The 22,586-nt window shown below is 50.3% G+C and overlaps 2 protein-coding genes across 4 annotated transcripts; both read right to left on the minus strand.

The window, feature by feature from the left end:
• Window positions 1–597: 597 nt before the first annotated feature.
• Cdhr5 (cadherin-related family member 5) lies at window positions 598–9,051 on the minus strand. Of its 3 annotated transcripts, none has more exons than XM_087609548.1 (15): window positions 8,872–9,051; window positions 8,616–8,791; window positions 8,210–8,260; window positions 5,996–6,088; window positions 5,756–5,857; window positions 5,536–5,646; window positions 5,277–5,447; window positions 4,651–4,741; window positions 4,472–4,569; window positions 4,168–4,368; window positions 3,922–4,035; window positions 3,762–3,846; window positions 3,400–3,663; window positions 1,417–1,577; window positions 598–1,130 (listed from the first exon to the last, which is right to left on the minus strand). In XM_087609548.1, the coding sequence occupies exons 1-15, from the start codon at window positions 8,963–8,965 to the stop codon at window positions 666–668; spliced, it is 2,277 nt and encodes a 758-aa protein (XP_087465674.1). In that variant the 5' UTR covers window positions 8,966–9,051; the 3' UTR covers window positions 598–665.
• Window positions 9,052–10,346: 1,295 nt separating this feature from the next.
• On the minus strand, window positions 10,347–11,158 carry Sct (secretin). The gene is made up of 4 exons (NM_022670.3): window positions 11,040–11,158; window positions 10,857–10,958; window positions 10,647–10,751; window positions 10,347–10,542 (listed from the first exon to the last, which is right to left on the minus strand). The coding sequence occupies exons 1-4, from the start codon at window positions 11,123–11,125 to the stop codon at window positions 10,431–10,433; spliced, it is 405 nt and encodes a 134-aa protein (NP_073161.1). The 5' UTR covers window positions 11,126–11,158; the 3' UTR covers window positions 10,347–10,430.
• Between the last annotated feature and the right edge of the window lie 11,428 nt (window positions 11,159–22,586).

The following is a 22,586-nucleotide window of genomic DNA, read 5'->3' on the forward strand; positions in this document are numbered from 1 at the left end:
AAGAAACTCAGTGTGGTGTGCACTCCTAGGAAGCAGACCCAGAGAGCTGTGTTAACTTCCACAGCCCTGGATTCCCTCCACTCACGGACATGACCTGTAGGTCCCTGTTTCTCGTCTAAACCTTTTGTGTAGGGCAGAGTGCCCTGGTCATTGCCGGAAACAGCCCCACCCACCCCCCAGAAATGCTCTCTCCTCATAGTTTTCCCTTCCCTGGAACTCACTATGGAGACTAGGTTAACCTCAAACTCACAGAGATCCACCTGTCTCTGTCCACCCAAATGCTGGGATTATGGGAGCCACCACTCCTGGCCAGACCTTTGAAATGGGCTGTGACACTCAGGAAGATCCCAAGGACCACCTCTCCCAAATGAATGTACATGTGGAATGGACGGTTCTGGCTCCTTCCCTCCCTCAAGTGAAGCTATCCATCTTGGGCAAGGAGCTGGAGATCTCTAGCGAAGACCTCTCTCTTCCCCCTTGGCTACAATGGGAACTTTCCAGCGGCTAGCCACCCGGAAACCGCAGCTGGGCTCTCACACCCATGGCACGTGTTCTTCCCACCGCCGTGTTTCCTCCCACCACCGTAAGACTCCGGAATTCGAAAGTGCTACTTTAATTAGAGGAGGAAAGGGGAGTGGCTTGGGGCGGAGAGTCCGGGCGCTGAGCTAGACGTAAGTGTTGTCTGCGACTGCGCCAAGGCGGAGACTCTTCTTCTGGTCAGGGTCATCATCATCATCGCTCCCCTCACTTCCCGAGGCACTGGCGCTGTCCACGTCGGCGGTGGGTTCGTTGAGAACCACCACATCAGCCTCTGCCCCGATGTCCTTGCCGAACCACACAGCCTTGTAGCCGCCCTCCCCCTCCGGCCGCCGCTCCTTAGTCAGGATAGACCTCACGGCTGAAGGACTGTCCCCTGCCTGGACTGTCTTGGGAGACCCGGAAGCTTTGGGCTGAGGGCTAGGAGGCATGGAGCTGGGGGGCGTGGGACTGGAAGACATGGGACTAGGAGGCCGGAGGGGCGGCTGGACAGGCTCAGGGCCCGGCTCTGGCTTCCGGTTGGAGGTGGGTGACCACTTGGCCTTGTTGTCTGGGAGGAAGGTCAGGTTGTCATAGCCACTTGGCTGTGGCTCCTAAGGGTGGAGTAAGGACAAAGGCATCAGCAGCAATGATATGACTCCCACAAGTGCCTTCTGAACCCTTCTCCCACGGCTTGGCTCCCACTCTTCCCCTGAACCCCACCCCTACCACTTGGTGTCAGAACACCCATCCTGGCCTACCTCTGATTCTTTCCCTCATAAAGCCCTGTTTTCCCCAGCTGTTCCCACTCATCCCTCCATGTCCCTTTTCTGTGACTCCTCAGCCCTATTAGTCTGCTTTCTACTTTACCTCACCCAGTACCCAACCAGAGACCCTTACCTTTGCCTTGCCAGAGCAGCAAGTGAACCGATGTCGGTAGTGCTTATGGATGAGGATGATCAAGAAGATGAGGGCCAGCAACAGCAGTGCCCCTAGCACCCCGCCCAACACTGCCATGTCCACCGTGGAAAATCTCTGGCCATCACCCAGCTCGCCTACTCCTGGTATCCAAGAGACCATGGCCACTTACCGTAGGAACACTCCTAAGAACTTCCCTTCCCACCCTGGGCCAGGCTGAGGTACCATAAGAACAAGACGGGCCTCTCCTGGCCCACCATCTAGACTTGAGGTTCTGAGAATGGGTGCTATTACCTCCAGCAGGGAGCCTGCCTGGGGGATACCACAGCCCCTGGTAACATGACCACCGACCTCTGATTCACCAGGATGGCCTCCAAGGGCACACTGCAAACAGTTATGGTGACCTCTGACTTATGTGCCATCAACCACAATTTTGAATACACATTGTACTTAGACCAGAGCAGGGCTCAGTGACACTTGCAGAAGTTAGTCATGGAGAGCTGCCTCTGGTGATCACTTCCATGGGACAGCTAGCTGTGCCTGGCCCCTTGTCACCCTGTACACTCCGAGGTTCAGTGGGTACAGCTGAGTGATCAGTTAAAGACCTTTCGGTAGGAACCTCTTGTGTGTGCGTGTGTTAAGTTTATTTATGTGTGTATTTGTGTCGGTGCTGCATGTCATGGTGCATGTCGTGGTCAGAGGAAAACTTGCAGAAGCCAGTTTTCTGCATTTGTAGGACCCAGGGATCTGACTCAGGTTGTCGGACAAGTCGCTGAGCCATCTTGCCAGTCCGCGTCTTACTCTGTAAGTCAGGGTCTCTCGCTGGCCTGCAGCTGGCCTTGTAGCTGGCTAAGCCGCCTGGCCAGCAATCCCCAGGGTTTTCTGTCTCTGATTTCCCAACACATCCCAATGCTCAGCTGCATAAGGTGGCTTCTGGGGACCAAATTTACGTCCTCGTGCTTGGAAGGCAAATACTTTACCAAGTATGTCATCTCCCCAGCCCTGGATTTTTTGTTTTTGTTTTTGTTTTAGCAGAATTGCCTCAGTATGTTGCCCAGGCTAGCCCTGAATTCCTAGGCTTAAGTGGTCCTCCTGCCTAAGTGTCTCCAGTATCACAGGCATGTATCAATACATCCAGCCATAAATTTTTAAGACATATTCTCTCTCTCTCTCTCTCTCTCTCTCTCTCTCTCTCTCTCTCTCTCTCTCTCTCTCTCTCTCTGTAGCTGGGTGAAATTCTGTAGACCTGGCTAGACCAGACTTAAACTCACAGAGGTGTGCCTTTCACTACCTCCCTAATGCTGGGATTAAAGGGATTTGTTAGCACACTCTGACAGCCATAACATTCATTTTTTTTTATCTTGTTTCTCCCTACTTATTGGAATAGTGCCCTTACCTAACCTAAGACCCTAAATACAGATTGTCCTGGGAATTATGGGACTCACTGGCTTTAAAATCTGCTTCTGTATCCCTGTACCTTCTTCAGTTCACCTATTATGACCTCTTGGTGCCCTCTGTCTAGAGCTAGACACAGACTCCATAGTCAGTGTGGTCAGGCCAGACTAGCCCGGGTGGACCCTTTTCTAGAGCACATCCTAGAACCCCTGTCTGAGTTAAGGGTGACAGTGACTCCAGAGCAACGTGTTAGACTACCTGATATGGGCCCAGTGGTTGTCGGCTGAGAGGTTCCTGGCTTGGGGGTCTGTGTTGAGCCACTAGGTGTGGCTGGCTGAGAAGAGGTGCTGGCCCCTGGAGTGGGGACCATTGGCTGAGAGGTTCCTGGCCTGGGGGTCTGGGTTGAGCTGCCACTAGGTGTGGCTGGCTGAGAAGAGGTGCTAGCCCCTGGAGTGGGGACCATTGGCTGAGAGGTTCCTGGTTTGGGGGTCTGGGTTGAGCTGCCACTAGGTGTGGCTGGCTGAGAAGAGGTGCTAGCCCCTGGAGTGGGGACCATTGGCTGAGAGGTACCTGGTTTGGGGGTCTGTGTTGCATCCCCACCAGGAGTAGCTGTCTGGGGAGAGGTGCTGATTCCAAGAGTAGGGGACCCCCCAGGTACAGTTGGGGCAGAGGTGAGTGGGCTTAGAGTTGTGCCTGCAGGTGGGAATGGGCCAGCACTTCCCCCAGAGCTGGTTGTGGCAGGTCCTTGAGAGGTCCCAGAGGTCGAGGGGGTTTCCAAAGTGGTGTTACTTGAAGGCCCAGTTGTTCCTCCAGCTTCTGGGGGTGTGGGGGACTCTGGTGGTGGCATGTACAGAACTCGGGTTTGCCTCTGTCCCCAGATATGCCTGTCCCAGAGGAGGAGCCACCCTGCCTGGGGATCTGGGGGTGCTCACCTGTGGAGGGCGGCTCTCGCTCTGACACCTGGATCTCCACAATAGTGGTGGCTATGTCTTTAGTCACAGTATTGTTAGCTTCTACCTGGGTCAGGAAAGGGACTTGTTCTCTTGGGTCCCTTTTTACCCCCACACCTTACTCCCCTTATCCCCACTCCACCTCTATGCGGATTGTTCTTTCTGTCTCCATAGGCACAGTGGTCAGCAAGATATCCTTATTCATGATGAATTCTGAGGAGTTGGTGACTTGATATGTGACAGCCGAGTTGAGGTCCTAGATGAGACTCCAGTGAGACCTAGGCCTGGTACTCTATAGTCCATCCCAAGTAGTCTACACAGAGAGAGGAGGCCAGAGGGTCCAGGTATACTTATAGGGTTCGTAGGTAAACAGGAAGGGACTGCATACCGGGAAGCCTAGGTACTGAGCCTGGATCCTCAGGATCTCTGAAGGGAAGGTCTTGTCCTTCACTGCTGTGCCAGCCTCAGAACCCAGTACCACCGTGCCAAAGTACAGGCTCTGAGAGAACTGGAGTGGGTTCCCAGTGACATCTCGAGCCTCCACAACGGCCTGAGTCACTGAGTATCGAGCCATGTCAGCCTGCTCAGCCTGAGGAGTCAGGGGAAGCGGGAGTGGGTATTGGGATTTAAGGCAGCTGGGGCCACAGCTGGGGCCACAGGGGACCCCTCTCTCATCCAGTGCTGGTACCCACCCTGACCACCAGGGTGAAGGTCATGGGGCTGGGGATACTTTTGGCCATCGTGAGGTTGCCATCGTCTTTGTTGATGATAAATGTGTCATCCGTGTTTCCTGGGAGAATTCGTGGTGGAGTTTGGTGTCTGGTCCCTCTGTTGTGGGGTCCAGGTGCTGTGGGGCTAAGCCGTTACTCACCCATCATAATGCTGTAGACGATAGGCTGGTTAATGGCCTGATCTCCGTCCACAGCATAGATGGGACCAGGACTCAAGATGAGAGGGGATGGCTGTAAGAATAGGAACATCTTGAGGTTTAAGAGCCCCAGCTCTTACTCTCTTGTTGTCCCTCAAGATCTGAAACATGGATTGGAGCCTGGAGGGAGGAGCAGTGCCTGCTTGGGACAGAGCTGCAGCCACAGCAGGACTCAGTGGCAACAAGAAGCTAAGAAGGAAATGTTGTAGCCCCAGTGTATGCCGCCTGCCCAGGGACACCACTGGCCTCAGGAGACTCAGCTGACCAAGGACTTAGCAGATCCTTATCAGCATCAGCCCAGCCCCTGAGCTCCTCACATCCCAGCCGACATGTACTCCTCACTGATTTTTGTCTGTATGCCCCACCCCCACCTGGCTGGGAAGGATACTTAATGATTGATTGGTGATTAATTGATTGATTAATTGTTCATTCAGGTTTGTTTCACAAATCACAGAATTGTCCACAAGCCTCTCCAGGAGTGCAGGACGGCGGCCAGATCCCTACCCTGAATATTTTCTGACTTGGCCTTAGATTCAAGTCTGACCCTGGGCCTCCTCACTTCCCATTACCAGTTTGTGTCCTGTGGGGATAACTGTGTGGTACTGGGCCTGAATGCAGAAGTAGTCATCCGTAAAGGAGCACGGCAGGAACCAGGGGGTCCGTAGGTCAGCTGGCAGCACGTTCAAGACCACGGTGGCAGTGGCCGTATGGCTGGGAATTACATTCTCTTCCCTAGTATCCTGTAGTAACAGCCAGCCCCTGATAGGTTAGGCCCAGCGTGGACAGGGCCTACAACATCCAGGACTCAGGAAGATGTGATCTGCCTACCCGTGCCAGCAGCCTGAAGGTCATGTTCGGACTCTTGTAGTAATCCAGGGTCTGGTCCAACTTCAGAGCAGGGGAGTTTATGCCCACCAGGGAGAAGAACTTGCTGGCATTCTGTGGGAAGGGAAGAAGGTTGGACTCTGGAAGGTGGATGAACTGAGGCCTGGAGGCATCAGAAAGGGTGGGGGTTGTCAGCAATGTGTGGGGATGGGGAAGCACTGACGGGGGTCACTTCCTGCAGAGTGTAGACTAGGATGTCATCTTTGTCAGCATCTGTAGCCTTCAGCTCTGTCTCAGGGATGACGATCGTATTCACTCTGGTGTCCTGGGGATGGAGAGGAAGAGGTTGGTCCAGCCATGCTGTAGCTTCTGTATATAGATCTCCCTGATGTTGTCTCCCAGAGACCCCTATGTCCCCCTGCCTTCCCCATACTCAGACAGCACTGGTTCAGACTGGACTCACCTCCGATACATTATATTCCTTGATTGTAAAGGGGAATTCTGGTGCATTGTCATTGATGTCCAGGACAGCCACAAACACCCTGAACTGTGTCACCTGCAGCAAAGTCACCAGGGTCAGCCCCTGGCTGAGGAGAATGCTCTGATGCCCCCCATCATTCATTCCTTCCTCTTCTTATCTGTTCATTCATTCATTCATCCATTCAGTTAGTCAGTCATTCTTTGTCTTTCATTCCACAGACACTGGTGGCATCAACAATGTGATGGCCTAGGAGCTCCTGTTCTAGGAGGAATGCACTCAAACTGTAAAGACAAGTTTTAGAGTGTGGCCACGTGCATGTGGTGGGTGCGCTGAAGAGAGAGAATGACAATCCTGGGGGCACAACCAGCAAAATATCAAAGGGAGAAAAACAGCATCTCACGACTTCAAAAACAGGTCTCCAAAAGGATAGTGGGAAAAGGGCCTTCAGGTCGAAAGCAAACAGCTCATTCCCATGACAGCCCTTCCTGAGACCCAGGGAGACATGAACACAGCCAGGTGCTGGAGGACAGAGACGGAAAGCTGCTCTTCTCAGCTGTGACAGATGTCAAGGCCAGGGCTCTCTCTGTGCCTCTCTGTCTCTCTGTGTCTCTGTCTCTTTCTCTGTCTCTCTGTCTCTCTCTGTCTGTCTTTCTGTTTCTGTCTCTGTCTCTCTCTGTCTCTTGTGTGTCTGTGTGTCTGTGTGGGAAGTATATTTGTGTGTTGAAGGTGGAGCACAGGGCTTCAATCATACTAGGCAGGTATTTGTCCTGGCTGGTTTTGTGTGTCAACCTCACACAAGCTGGAGTTATCACAGAGAAAGGAGCCTCAGTTGAGGAAACGCCTCCATGAGATCCAGCTGTAAGGCATTTTCTCAACTAGTGATCAAGAGGGGAGGGCCCAGCCCATTGTGGATGGTGTTGTCCCTGGGATAGTGGTCCTGGGTTCTATAAGAAAGCAACCCAATGGGGCTGGAGGGATGGCTCAGTGGTTAAGAGCGCTGACTGCTCTTCCAGAGGTCCTGAGTTCAATTCCCAGCAACCACATGGTGGCTCACAACCATCTGTAATGGGATCTGATGCCCTCTCTCTTCTGGTGTGTCTGAAGACAGCTACAGTGTACTCATACATAATAAATAAATAAATCTTAAGAAAAAAAAGAAAGCCAGTAACTAATATCCCTCCATGGCCTCTGCATCAGCTCCTGCTTCCTGACCTACTTGAGTTCCTGTCCTGACTTCCTTTGGTGATGAACAGCAATGTGGAAGTGTAAGCTGAATAACCCTTTCCTCCCCAGCTTGCTTCTTGGTCATAATATTGGTGCAGGAATAGAAACCCTGATTAAGACAGAAGTCTAACACTAAACTTTACCCAAAAAAGAATTTCGTTTTGTTTTTAATTATTATGATCTATTAGAGACATAGGCCAAGATGTGTGTGGGTAACATGTCGTGGTGCCCGGCAGGAGTGCAGGGTGTGAGAGTTGCTCACAGTGAAGCAGGAAGTGTGTGGGGCCTGTTACTTCTTCTAGTGTCCTTTAGTAAAAGGCTATTGATGGAGGATAAGATGTATGGGATAGGGTAGGGGACAGTATAAAGTAGGAGGGTTAGGCATCAAAATGAATTTGCACACCAGGTCAGTGTCTGCATACCACAGCCTTGCCCACCCACTTGTGCATTTGACTTTGACTTCCAGTAAGAAAATGTGGAAGTTTCTGTGAGGCTGCATGGGGTTGTGGCTATGAGCTTTCGGGATTCCCTGTGTAGAGAGGGAATAGAGGAGGGCCAAGGACAAGAACAGCAAGTGGATGTGCAAGAAGGGTCAGAAAGGAGAGCCACTGGCCAGGGCCCCATGGGACGGACTAGAGGTAGGAAGAGTAAATCCGACTCTAACTGAGGTACAGTCAACCGTGCCAACAGTGTTCCTTGGATGGGGTGACATCAGAAGTGGCTGGCAGGTGAAGGTGTCTCCCAGGTGAGGGGTGAGGGGCCTACTTAGGGTCTCAAGGTACTGACTTAATACTGGGCTCTACGTTAGCTGAGTTTGAGTCTGGAGCTCAGGGCAGAATCTAGGCTAAAAGAATCATGGAAGTGGCTAGGAGAGAGTTGATGTTCAGACTCCCTGGGGGTAAGGTCTTGGAGGAGTGGTCTTGGGGTACTCTGACAAAAGGCCCAGGTGGTCAGGTAATGGGGTTAACTTACCAAAGTATCTCCTCTCTTACACTCCAGGACTGCCTCCAGCAAAGAGTTTTCCTGAGGATAAAGCCAGGGGCCCTATGAGTCACTTGCCACATAGGGAACTATCCTCCTATAGGATAGGAGAGTACAGCTAGGAGAGCAGGGAGCGCTCCAGCGCCCCAGTCATCTGTGGGAAATCCTGGGTATAGGGGACATTTGGCAACTTTGTCCCCTTATGGCCCTACCCCTCAGTACCAACCAACCAACCAACCAACCATCTAACCAACCACTGGGCCTGAAAGGGCTCCTCACTGCCAGGAGCATATAGATCCCTTCAGTCCCTCTTTCCCTGAATCTTTCCCAGGTTAGGGGAGTGGATGCCCATTTGTGTCCCCATGAAGGCATATTCTATTCGGTCTACAGTCTGTACCTCATAATCTGGAGTCACGATGAGAAACAGCTTATTGCCCTCAACCTTAAAGGCATTAGGGGTGGACAACTGTCCCAAGGTCACATACTGGTCTTCTGGGACAAAAATGTCCGCCAGTGGCCCAGAAACAGTGGTGTTCTCGTTCATTGTAAACACGGTCTGGTTCGCAGAGCAGACTAGAAAGTTGCAAAGGAGAAGTTGGTTCCTCCCAGCCCAGCTCTGCCACCCACCCATCCTGCCCATGTTCAGTACCTACCCTGAGCCTGGGCCAAGGTCCCTGGAAGGTGGCCAAACAGCACCGTGAGCAATGGCAACAGCAGGGGAGGCCACAGGAGGGCCGGAGCCCCCATGGTGGCAGCTGTCACCTGGAAGAAGGGTCCGGCCGGCTTGGTTCCAGGGCTGGTACAATTCCTGCTCCAGGGCTGGTACAATTCCTGCCTTGGCGACCTTCGCCCCTGCCAGGCACCGCCTCATTTTATGATCCTTTACAGATGGCCTCTACCAAGGGGGATCCCGCTGGCCGGCCGGCACTAACAGGGGACATGAGGTCATATTGCAGCTTGGACTTCCAGGAAGTTAGCTGAGGACTCAACTTACAGGCACCACACATAAGGTGTAAAAAATCTTGAGAACCAGGAGTGGAGAATAGGCGTGGGAAGCCAGGGCAAGGCTCTGGAGCCATAGACCTAAGGAGGCTGAGTCAGGGTTGGGGGCTGAAGCAGGACTCGGGGATGGAGCCATAGGTCTGGGGAGCTGGGGCAGGGCTGGGGAACTGGGAGCAAGAACAGGGATGCGGGCTGAGCCATTGGTCTTGGGTCCACTGTGACCCTCATCTCCTCTCTTTCTCTTCAATGTTTATTTTAGAAAATCACTGGAGCTCTGTTATGTTACCTGCCTTCCCTCTTCCACTCCCAAAGGACAAGGCTGTGTCCCAGTCAGCTGCTCCTGCTGTCTGAGAAACACAGCAGTGCCCCCAGGGTAGGGCCTGGCAGAGCCTTGGTGGGTGGTAAGATGCAAATAGAACCTTTCAACCACTGGAGGAGCTGGGGTTTGGGGAGCCAGTATCTGATGGAAGACAAGAATCCCAGAGGACACAACCCAGCCCTCCATTAGACCTGCTTCCTCCTCTCTTGCTTCCTCTCCTCTGCCCTACAAGCTCTCAGAGATGAGAGGAAGCCCCTAAGTGGGGCCAGGAGAATGGTAGGGGGTGTTCTGTTGAAAGGGCCTACATAGCCCTCCCTCATTACTCTGGGTCTTTTGCTTTAGATGTCTGAAAACCTTCCCAAAGCTCCAGGCCTCTCTCTGTCAGAACTGGGCACTGTCTCACCACAGCCGCCCACTGAGAGATGACATCACCGGCCAGGCCTCATGGCTGGGCCATGACCACATAGGATGAACTCAGGTCCTCCCACTCCTGCCTGAGCCTCCTCCTCACCACTTCATTTACCCTGACCACATGGCTAGGCCAGGGTGGGGATCCTTGATCCCTGGAGATTTTGCTAAATGAACCACAGGGCAGGGTTGGACTCTAGGGAATTCAGCTAGGAAAAGAGGGGTTCAGCTGATGTCAGAGATAAAAAATGCCCTAGCTGGCTTTCCAGGTTCAAAGGGCAACAACTGGGTGTGGTCCTAGTCACTGAATGAGATGGATGGATCCGTCCAAGCCTGCCAGGTTCACGGAGCAGAGACTGCCTTGATTTTATCAGATATCACACACCATGAGCTAAAAGACCAGGGTCTAAATTCCTTCTTTATTGATGCCAAGGACAACCAATCCCTACTCCAGTCAGGCTCCTGGAGACTCCCCTTCCTCCCTCATCTGGGCTGCCTGGTTGTTTCAGTCCACTCTGAATGGTCGACAGCAGGCCTTGGTCCAGGAGGCAGCCAGAGAGACAGGGACCCATCCAGGGACAGCCTGGGCAGAAGCCTGTGGAGGGAGATAGCTGGTGAGGGGGCTAGTGACTGGCCACCAGAGTGCAGGCACCCACATGGCTAGGGACTTAGGAATCCAGCTGAGGATGGAGTGCTCACCAATCCTGTAGGGCCTGAGTGTTCGACCACAGCAAGCAGAGTTGGTCCTCTAATGGCTTGGGACGGGCCACGCTGTTCTCTGGAATATTTTCTGTGTCCTCCTCGCTGCCCCCCACCCCCAAGCCCAAAGTAGAATTAGTGGTGTACTGGGATGTGACAGGCCTGTCCCATACCAGCAGGTCTGGAAAATTCTACCTAGTGCTGGCTCACCTGCGCTTCCCCACCAGACCCTGCAGCAGGCGCTGCAGCCTGGCACTGTCCTGCAAGCGGCTGAGCTCGCTGGTGAACGTCCCGTCCGAGTGTCTTGGGGTCCTGGGGAGGGGTGGAGCCTTAAGAGTCGGAAACCGAGGGGTGGGCGTGGCCGGGATGAAACCAATTCCCGACCCCGCTCACCTGGGAGGTGCAGGAAGCACGAAAGAACTTGAGAGCAGCAGCAGCAGCAGCAGCAGTAGCGGCGGCGTGGGCAGTAGAGGCTCCATGGTCGGGTTCTGGGTGTGATAAATGCTGCACCTTCAGCCTGAGCCCCGCGCCACCGCTTTATAGCTGCCCGACCCGCAGGCGGGGGGCTCCGGCACCGCCCCGGCTCCGCGCGGCCGGCCGCACCCCATCGATTGCGGGAAGGTCAGGGCCGCCCCCCCAGCTGTCGTCCGGCCTCCTCCTGTCCCTACCGCCGTGTTGGCGCCCCTCAACTGGCTGGGCGGGAGGAAGTAGAGGGGTAGTGCTACCAGGTAGCGAAATGGACATCTCCATCTGGGACCAGGGTTAGGGAACAGGAGGTGGCAGTTCAGGACAGGCAGAGAGAACCGCACTGTGAGGCTTCAATCCACATTGGAGCCTAGACTAGACCAAGACCCTACCGCACTCATGTCTGGAAGGGGGCTTTAGGTGTCTTGAGGAGCCTAGGCGTGGCAGACAGACAACTGAGGAGAAAGGGAGACCAATGTCCTAGGGCTCCCGAAAAAGCCAGGGCAGGGTGGACGAATACAGAGAACCGCCTTAAGGGCAGCCCATCACCCAAAACAAAATGGGAATCCTCTCAGGCCCTGTGGTTACATTTTTAAATGGGAGAAAACAGTCTATTCATATTGGTAGCAGACAACGGAGATGGGTTAGAACAAGAGAAAAGCAGGAGTGTAGAGACTCTAGGGAAGTGGGGAGGAGGAGCTATAGATGAGGACTGGGGACAAATAGACTTGCAGAACATGATCATACCTGGAGTCCCAGACCTTAGTGCGAGAACACTTGTCTAGCATGCACCAAGGCACCCAGCACTGAAACCCAACCCAAAAGATAATCCTTAAAATCAAATTGCAAACCCAGCGAGCTGTTAGTTTGGAACTAGCTCTTGGATAAAAATCACATGGTTTTCGTTATTGCGAATGGTTTGTGTTTGGTTTTGTTTTGTTTTGTTTTTGGACACAAGATTGTTTAGCTCAGGCTGCCTTTGATCTTACTGTATAGCCCAAGTTGATCTGGGACCCTCAACGATCTTCCTGCCTATCCTCTCAAAAGCAGAGATTGCAAACCTGAGCCACCAAGACCATCTCTGCTTGCATTTTGGGGGAAGGGGTTAAGTTTTGAGCTTGGGAGTTCTTTGCTTTGCATTTCTTGAGACAAGGTCTCATGTACCCCAGGGGTCTGCCAACACGTCTAGCTTTACGTGGTGCTCGGAATGGCACCTGGGGCTTCACACAGGCTATGCTAGCACTCCGTCAAATGAGCTCCCCATTCCTGACCCTCTACGGGAGGCTTTCAAAAAACACTTAGAAGACGTTTTAGAGCATTCAGTTTACAGAAAAACAGAACTGAAAGTATAGGGCTCAGTTCCCTTATGCCCCTCACATATGCCTTAGAAAACTTTTTCCCACTGTCCTGGAACTCACTCTGTAGAGCAGAACTCACAGAGATCCACCTGCATCTGTCTCCCAAGTGCTGGCACTAATGGCTTGTCCCGCCATACCAGGTTTGAAACACCCAGCAGTATCGGAAGCCCTGCAATTGTCACTAGGGGCCACTTTGTCATTCTGTTGGTCTGGGCAGTGAAAATGGGCATGGATCCAGTTTCAAAGTATCAAACGCAGTAGTGTCACAGCCCTGAGCAGTCCCTATGCAACCTTATCCCTTCTGTCCGCAGACTCCTGATTTCTTCACTGATCAGGCAGTGTTGCCCCTCTGGTGGCAGGGCTGGAAGCACAGCTGGCATCCTTTTCACAATGGCTTCTAAATTTCAGAATTTACATCTACCTGTGTGTGACTGGGTAGGTGGGTGGGTGCATAGAAGTCAGAGAGCAGCCTGTAGGGCTTGGCTTTCTCCTTCTTTGTGGGTTCCAGGGATCAAACTCAGGTGGGCAGATTTGGCAGTGAGGGCCTTTACCCACTGAGCCACCTTGCCGGTCCCACACTGGCCTCTTTCATTTGGCAATAATCATTTACATCTGCTTTGAATCTTTTCATGGCTCAGTAGCTCAGCTCTTTCTAGGGCTTAGCAATGTTCCACTGTTTGAATGGACCAGTGTGTTTATCCATTCACCCAGTGAAGGGCATTTGCCTTGTTTCCAAGCTCGGACAACTATAAATAAAGCTGCTATAAAATGTGTGTACGCATGTGTGCATGCACGTGTGTGCATGCATGCGTGCATGTGTGTGTGTGTGTGTGTGTGTGTGTGTGTGTGTGTTAGAGCCACAGACACAGCTCAGTGATAAGAGTGTTTGCTTAATATGCATGAGGCCCAGGTTCAATACTCAGGACTACAGGAGCGGATGGGAGTGGGGGTGGGGACATATGTCAGTCCTGACCAATGGAACCATAGAAGTGACATTAAAATAAAATCCCTAAGTAAATAAGCAGAAGGGAGAAGACAGGTGGTTAGTGAGCAGTGACCTACAAGAACGGTGGGAGGCATGAGGTAGTCCTCTGCCTGCCAGGCATCCTGATGTGCACAGGATCTCATCAGGAAGATAGACTGTCAGGCCAAGGGGAGGTACTAGGGCAATGGCTACCGCCCTGTGGCAACCACTATACATGGAGGCCAGAGGAGGATGGCATAGCTGTTTGAGGTTGTGTTTGGAAAGGGCTTATGAAAGACTGAGGGGGCTGGAGAGATGGCTCAGCAGTTAAAAGCACTGACTGCTCTTCCAGGGGTCCTGAGTTCAACTCTCAGTAACTACACGGTGGGTCACAACCATCTGTAATGGGATCCGAGGCTCTCTTCTGGTGTGACAGTGTATTTACATATAGAAAGAAAGAAAGACTCTGAGAGAGAGCGGCTGTTGTTTGATTCTAATCCCAGAATTTAAAAGGGAGAAGCAGGAGGATCTGCGTAAATTTGAGGCCAGCCTCGTCTATATAGAGAATTCCAGGCCAGCCAGGGCTAAAAAAAAAGTGACCCTGTCTCAAACAAACAAAAAGGATGGCCCCTGAGAGACTGCTTTGCCAATGCACATGGGAAACCAGGAGCAAAGCAAAATGTCATGTGTTCTAGTTGTGTGGTAGGCTCTAGTGGTGAGTTACAATGACTTCGATTATAAAGTGGGCATGGCGGCTTTCCCCTATAATCCTGGGGAGCTGAGGCAGGAAGAATGTGAGTTTAAGGGGGGTTGGGGATTTAGCTCAGTGGTAGAGCACTTGCCTAGCAAGCTCAAGGCCCTGGGTTCGGTCCCCAGCTCCGGAAAAAAGAAAAAAAAAAAAAAAAAGACCAAAAGTGAGTTTAAGGCTAAGCCTAGACTATGCCATAGCTTTCGCCAGCTTAGCACAAGCCTAGATACACCTAGGAACAGGGATGCTCTGTGGCTCTGCCTCCGTTAGTTGGACATGTCTGTGGAGCATTTTCTTGGCTGCTGCTGATGCAGGAGAGCCCGGACTTTATCGGTGATGTAAAAGTCGGGCTAAGTGCTGGGTGCCTTGTGGGAGACTTCCTGTGGCTGAGCTGTCAAGGCTCTGCCAAGACCCTTGGCCCTAGGTCTGGTCTTGAATTGAGCCACAGCCTCCCGCAGGTCCTTCTTGAGAATGTCGGGCTCAGCCCACATTGAGCCAGAGTACATTCTGGGCTATGTTGTTGGAGAAACAAAAGTTCAGCCATGCCGGGGACGGTCAGCGCCAATGATCTGAGTGGCCCTCATGCTGGCTAACAGTGTCCAGCAATGTGCAAGGGTCGCACAGCCTTGAAGCAGAAGTCACAGGTGTCACTTACAGGTGTTGAAAAACGTGCTCGGGGCTGGAGAGATGGCTCAATGGTTAAGAGCACTGACTGCTCTTCCAGAGGTCCTGAGTTCAAATCCCAGCAACCACATGGTGGCTCACAATCATCTGTGATGGGATCAATCTGATGTCCTCTTCTGGTGTGTCTGAGAGCAACAGTGTACTCACATTAAATAAATAATAAATAAATCTATTTTTTAAAAAAAGAAAAGAAAAACGTGTTCATTGCCTGAAAACTAGGGGTTCAAGTGGTTTCTCACACCAAATTTAGCATCTAGCCTCTCCTACAGATGAAGATGGGCTTCTCTCGTGTGGGCTTATGAAGCCTCACAGTTCCTAGTCACCAATTCAGTGCCTTCCTGAGACCAGAAATCACAGGGGTGCTTTCTGTCTGCCCTTTATCCCCTTTTCACTTTAAAACATCACGGAGCCTTGGGGGAGGAGGGACCAAGCCCTGGCACAGGAAGTGTACCAGTCCTGGGACCACAGAACTTGTGCCCCCAGCTATCAGGAAGGCCACACCTATGTCCTCCACATCCATGCATTTCTCCCAGCGCTCACACAGTTTGCAGAGGTCATATGCACAAGGATACTTACAAGGCTGGCCAGAGCCTGTTTGCCTGTGGCTAATGGTTGTAAAGGACATATTGTTCTTTAGGGACAAGCACATGACACTGGTTTTATTCTCCATCACCCTGATGGTGACCAAATAAGGTAGACAGGCAACTATGGAGGAGCTTACCTTGACACGGGGACAAAGGTGATCACTATCCGGGTTTTTTTTCCCAGGTGCTCCAGAGGCAGATAGATCAAGTCACATGAACCCAGAGCAAGTTATGAAATGGGGCTTGGGCCCCTGAAACAGGGCTGTGTGGTTTTTCTGGAAACATTTCACCGGTTTAAGATTACTAATTGATTCAGGCCTGCCAACGTGAATGGTGACGACTGTAGTGAGACTTTTGGTTTCTTTTAAAAGCCAGTTAGTTGTTCTATGATTATGCTTTTGTTTTAATCCCAGGTGTCTGATATGGGGCTGCTTCAGATTGTCTACAGCAGCTGACTGTGATTTGTCTCGTGCTCTGGCAGATTTTACTTTTGGAATTCTGGGAACTCTTAAGAGGCTATTAAGATAACAGAGCCCTGAGTGAGGCAGAGGCTGCTGCCAGTTCCTGTTGTTGCAATTCCTCAAGTGGTCACGAGCAAAGAGACGAGAAGAAGAAATTGGATATCCTGACAAGGAAGGTTGAACTTGCCTCAAGGAACTCAATGCCCCTAGTCAGCAAGAAGTAGTCTAAAGAGGTCTATGCCCCCTTTGCCCAATAACCTTTCTCTCCTACCCAGTGTTGGGGCGTTAGAAGGGATAAGGGCGGTAGATATAAGAACTCAATAAAGTATCCAGAAAGTACAGGTACAGACGGACGTCTGTGGCTTCCCGTCTATCAGTTTACAAGGAGTCTTTCAAACTACATTTATAATATCCTTGGTCTTCCTACCTACTTCATAATGATGGCTGGGACTCACTGGGGAGCATGGCCTGTCTCAGTCTGGATAAGTTTTAACTCCAGAAGGTTGTGGGGTTATAGACCGTGTGTGTGCGCAGGTGTGTATTGTGTGCAAGTATACATGCATGCTTTACATGTATGTGAACACGTGTGAGTGTGAACACATGTGGGTGTGCCTGTTCACAAGGAGATCCAAGGCTGGTGTCAGGAATTACTCTCCGTCATTCTCCTGCCTCGGTCACTGAGGCGGGGTCTCTTGGTCTATCCCAGAGCTTGCCACTCAGCCTAGTCTCAGTAGCCAGCTTGCTCTGGCTATGTCCTGTCTGTTTCTGCTTTACATGGCTGGAATCGCAGCCAGTCTCCATGTATGTATGTGGTTTCTGAGACTCTGAAGTCAAGTCTGGCCCTCGGTGTACAGCACCGCTCGCTTTAAGACCTTAGCCATCTCCCCGCCCACCTCCATCTCAGGCCTCTTCCCAGTCCCCACCGGTCCCCTCCACATATTTCTATTGTTTGTTTTGTTGTCCTAATGAGTAAGAATGTTTTGAGGGCTGGAGAGAGGGCTCAGTGGCTAAGAGCATTGGCTGCTCTTCCGGAGGTCCTGAGTTCAAATCCTGGCAACCACAAGGTGGCTCACGACCATCTGTAATGGGATCTGACTCCCTCTTCTGGCATGGAGGTGTACATGCAGATAGAGTACTAACATACATAAAATAAATCCTTTAAAAAATGTTTCAAATTGTCCCGTGCCTCCCCCATGTTGGGGATGGAACCCAGGGCCAGGGTGTTGGACAGACTGGACAAGGACTTGGCCAGTGAGTTGCATTCCCAGATCTTAGTATTCTCAGACAAGATCTCCCCAGGCAGCCCACACTGCCCTCAAACTTGCAATCCTCCTGCCTTAGCTTCTTGAACTTCTTGTATGTGCCATTGCACCTGGTTTGGGGTGGTAGATTTCTGCAAAATGCTTTTTCTGGTTCAGTTGAGATGGTCCTGGGTCAGCTCATGACATGTTCGAGAAATAAAACAGGACTTGAGCTCCTGTGGGGTTTTTCTTTGTTCTATTAGCATGATGTGCTGTATTGTGTTTCACTCTGGAACTCTTGCAGACTTGGTCACAGTGCATAATTCCTGAAAAACTGCAGTGGGGGGCCAGAGAGATGGCTCAGTGGTTAAGAGCACCAGCTGCTCTTCCAGAGGTCCAGAGTTCAATTCCCAGCAAACATGGTGGTTCGCAACCATCTGTAATGAGATCTGGTGCCCTCTTCTGGTGCCCTCTTCTGGTGTCTCCCCCCACCCCCCCACCCCCCACCCCTCCCACCCCCCACCCCCACCCCCCCCCCCCCCCCGGAGCTGAGGACTGAACCCAGGGCCTTGTGCTTGCTAGGCAAGCGCTCTACCACTGAGCTAAATCCCCAACCCCCTGGTGTGTCTTAAGACAGCTATAGTGTACTCATATAAATAAAAATTAAAAACTAAAAAAAACTGCAGTGGAATTTTGCTGTCTTTTCTTTGAATTTTTTTTTTTTGTTGTTGTTCTTTTTTTTTTTCCGGAGCTGGGGACCGAACCCAGGGCCTTGCACTTCCTAGGCAAGCGCTCTACCACTGAGCTAAATCCCCAACACCCTCTGAGTTTTTTTTTTAAAGACTTCTTTTGGGGCTGGGGATTTAGCTCAGTGGTAGAGTGCTTACCTAGGAAGCACAAGGCCCTGGGTTCGGTCCCCAGCTCCGAAAAAAAGAACCAAAAAAAAAAAAAGACTTCTTTTTTTTTTTTTTTCCTCAATAGCCTTTATTGCAGGACCACCTCATTGCTGATACGGGGACCAAGACTTCTTTATTTCTATTCATGTGTGTGAGTGTTTTGCTTCTGTGTGTGTATGTGCACCACATGTGTTCAGATGCCTTCAGAGGGCAGAAGAGGGTGTTGGATCCCCTGAAACTGAAGTTACAGACAGTTTGAGCTGCCATGTGTGTGCTGGGAGCAAGGGCCCTGTCCCCTGGAAGGGTGGCCAGTGCCAAGAATTTCTACATTTACATTTAAAGGGAGTTTTTAAAACCATCTATTTGTTGATGTATTTTATGTATCTGAGTGTCTGCATGCGCCCTGCTTGCATGCACGTCTGCGTGCCAGAAGAGGGAATTGGATCCTTTAGAGATGGTTGTGAGCCACCCTGTGGTTGTTGGGAATTGAACTTAGGACCAGTAGTCTTAAGAGCTAAGCCATCACTCCCGCCCCTTAATAAAGTTTTTTTAAATTATTTATGCATTTTATTTTATTTATATGAGCACACTGTCTCCATCTTCAGACACCAGAAGAGGACATCAGATCCTCATCATAGATGGTTGTGAACCACCATGTGGTTGCTGGGAATTGAACTCAGGACCCCTGGAAGAACAGTCAGTGCTCTTAGCCACTGAGCCATCTCTTCAGCCCTTCATAGGGTATTTTTTTTTTAAAAAAACACTTTTTATTTATTCACTTTTTATTTGAGTACAACACTGTAGCTGTCTTCAGACACACCAGAAGAGGGCATTGGATCCCATTACAGATGGTTGTGAGCCACCATGCGGTTGCTGGGAATTGAACGCAGGACCTCTGGAAGAGCAGTCAATGCTCTTAAGCCACTGAGCCATCCCTCCAGCCCGGTATTTTTTTTTTTTAAGATTTATTCATTCATTTATTATATATAAGTACACTGTAGCTGTCTTCACATACACCAGAAGAGGGCATCGGATCTCTTTACAGATGGTTGTGAGCCACCATGTGGTTGCTGGGATTTGAACTCAGGACCTCTGGAAGAGTAGTCAGTACTCTTAACCACTGAGCCATCTCTCCAGCCCCCGGTATTTTTTTTTAAGAGTTTTATTTCTTTCGATGTTATCGCTGTTGGATTTTGAGAGTTCTTTGTATATTTTATAAAAAATGTTGAAATTTTCATATGTACAAGGTGCTTGCTGGATATATAGCTTGCTAATATTACCTTTCATCCTGTGCCTGGGAGTTTTCAATGCTGACAAAATTCACATTGCTTGCTTGGTTATTTGTCTAATTCCAGGTCACAAGGATTTTCTCCCATCTTTTCTTCTATAGTTTTTTTTCCCCCTCAAGGCAGGGTTTCTCTGTGTAGCCCTGGCTGTCCTGGAACCCACTCTGTAGACCAGGCTGGCCTTGAACTCACAGAGAGCCCTCTGCTTCTGCCTCCTGAGTGCTGGGATTAAAGGCATGGACCACCACTGCCCCTATAGGTTTTAACTTGAGCTTTATATTTAAATCTAGTTTCAGTCTAGGAATGTAGCTGAGTTGGTGAAGTGCTTGTCTAGCATAGTCAAAGCCCTGGATTCAATCTCCAGCAGCACAGCACAGACAACTGTAATTCAGGAATCAGAAAGTAGAGGTGGGAGGATCACAAGTTCAAGGTCATCCTCCCTACATAGTGACTTTGAGATCAGCCCGCCTGGGGAGATGGCTTGGTTAGTAAGGCGCTTGATAGTACTTTATATGAGTCTGAGTTCAATCCCAAGAATCCACAGACAAAAACAGGGCCATCAGGACATACCAGTAATTCCAGTTGGGGAGATCCTGTGCTTGCTGCCTAGCTTATCCAGTAAACTCCAGGTTCAGTAAAACACCCTGCCTCTGAAAAGAAGGTGCGGAGCAGTTAGGGAGACATCTGGTGCTGACCTCTAACCTCCACGTGTGCGCACACACCTCCAATTAATTTGAAATGTTTTATTATTGTTTTTGTTTGTACAGGGTATCCTGGAGTCCAAGTTAGCTTAGGACTAGCTATCCCAGAATGACCTCGAATCCCAAATCCCCCCAGACAAACCTTCCCTGTGCTGGAATTACAAGTGTGCACTAATACACCCACGTTTCTTGCTCTGTTTTAAAAACAGGACCTCACTTTGCAGTCCAGACTAGACTTACACTCCTGCCTCAGTCTCCCCAGTTTGTTATCATCCCTATCTAACAAGTGTCGAGTCTTGGAATCACCACACAAACCACTCAAGCACTGGTCTCAGTCAAATAGGGGTGGTTTATTGAATGCCACACCCCAAGACTGACCCATCAGGCCTTGACGTTGAGTTAAGATCCTGTAGAGCTTTTGAGCCTAAAATCCACAAACATCTGTGCCAAGTTATTCCACCCATCAGGATTTAGAGATGGGGGATTTCCTTAGAAATATGTTTTTGTTGTACACGTACTCTGATCCCATTGGTTGGGGTATTTAACTCTGGCAGAGGACTTGACTTACCTAACATCCCTGTCTTAACTTTCCAACCAGGATGTTATTACCCCATACATGTCTGTCTGCCAAGCAGGATGTCAGTTCCCAGGGAGGTCTCCAGACCCTTACTCAAATGAAAGTCTAACTCCAAATAGCTTCTTATACTAGTGCAGGGGTCTCTCTTATGTTGGGGTCCATCCCAGGGACAGCTTATAAAGGCAAGAAACCTTAAAAGCTCATACATAGGTGCAGAACATGCTGCTGGGCTATTGGTGTGGGTCCAGACTTGCTGTGGCTAACCATACAGAGCAGTTCTAATTGACTTCTATTGTGATTGGTTTCTAAGAACACCAAAGCACAGAACATTCTAGTAACAGCACATTAGAAAGTTTCCTTATGGGGGCTGGAGAGATGGCTCAGCGGTTAAGAGCACCGACTGCTCTTCCAGAGGTCCTGAGTTCAATTCCCAACAACCACATGGTGGCTCACAACCATCTGTAAAGAGATCCGATGCCCTCTTCCGGTGTGTCTGAAGACAGCCACAGTGTACTTATATATAATAAATGAATAAATTAAAAAAAAGAAAGTTTCCTTATGACATTAGTTGTTACACACACAAATGCACAAAATGGCAGGCTAGACAGGTAACAGTTACCTGGGTCTTAATGTTTTACCCAGGCCTAGGACTTAACACAATTTATATGTGGGCAAAGCTGTGTGGTTTTTTTTTAAAAAATTATTATTTGTGTGTGTGTGTGTGTGTGTGTGTGTGTGTGTGTGTGTGTGTGCGCGCACATGCATGCTCAAGTGGGCATGTGCAGGGGAGGGAGGGGGTGATGACACACACGCACACTGGTGCACATGAATGTGAACACACAAGTGCCACAAAACTCGTGCAGAATCTAGAAGGCAACTTTTCCATCAAAGATTCTGAGGCTAAAACTCATGTCCTGTGTTGGGCCACTGGTGCCAAGAGAAGGCTTCAGCGGGGAGGAAAGTCTGCCTGTTCCCTACATCAACCTGCTAAGGATGGGTTAGAGGGATTTAGGTACCTTAGTCGGGGCAGATTCAGATGCCTCTCACGAGTATCTGTATGTGCTCTTAGAGGGCTGGCCCAATTCCCCTCAATTATTGTGAATTTAGCTCCCTTTTCCTGAAAGTGCTCCCTGCGGCATGCCAGGAGGTGAAGAGACAGGGTGTACATTAGTCAGGGAGTGAGTTAGTCCATTGTACTGAAAATTCCAGAAAGCTGGTGAAATTACATGGGTATTTTCACTTTAAAAAACACAGAAATAGGGGTTGGGGATTTAGCTCAGTGGTAGAGCGCTTGCCTAGCAAGTGCAAGGCCCTAGGTTTGGTCCCCAGCTCTGAAGAAAAAAGAAAAAAAAGGGGCTGGGGATTTAGCTCAGTGGTAGAGCACTTGCCTAGCAAGCGCAAGGCCCTGGGTTCAGTCCCTAGCTCCGAAAAAAAGAAAAGGAAAAAAACCCCACAGAAATACAAGAAAACATTTCATTTTAGGCCCAGGTATAGGATATGGGGGTGCTTTGGGCCGTCTACAGCAGGGGCGTGGTTTTGCCAGCTGCAGGTAGTTTCTGTGACTGTGTGATGTTTGGAATTCTGGGGACTTTTCAAAGGTTATATAAATGCTAGGGTCTGGGCTGGAGAAATGGCTCAGTGGTTAAGAGCACTGACTGCTCTTCCAGAGGTCCTGAGTTCAAATCCCAGCACGCACATGGTGGCTTACAACCATCTGTAATGAGATCTGATGCCCTCTTCTGGTGTGTCTAAGACAGCTACAGTGTACTTATATATAATAAATAAATAAATCTTAAAAAAATAAATGCTAGGGTCTGGAGAGGTGGGGGGGGGGTTGATGGTTGTTGAGGGGCAGTGTTGGATCCTGTCTGTTAGTAGTCATGCTCAAAGAAGAAACAAAGGGATAGAAATTAGATTCAGGGACCCAACCCCCATCTTCCCTCTCTCCTTTCTCTCCTATCTAGTAATAGGGGGT

Source organism: Rattus norvegicus, chromosome 1 (assembly GCF_021556685.1).
Source record: "Rattus norvegicus strain SHRSP/BbbUtx chromosome 1, alternate assembly SHRSP_T2T, whole genome shotgun sequence".
NCBI classification, from domain to species: Eukaryota; Metazoa; Chordata; class Mammalia; order Rodentia; family Muridae; genus Rattus; species Rattus norvegicus.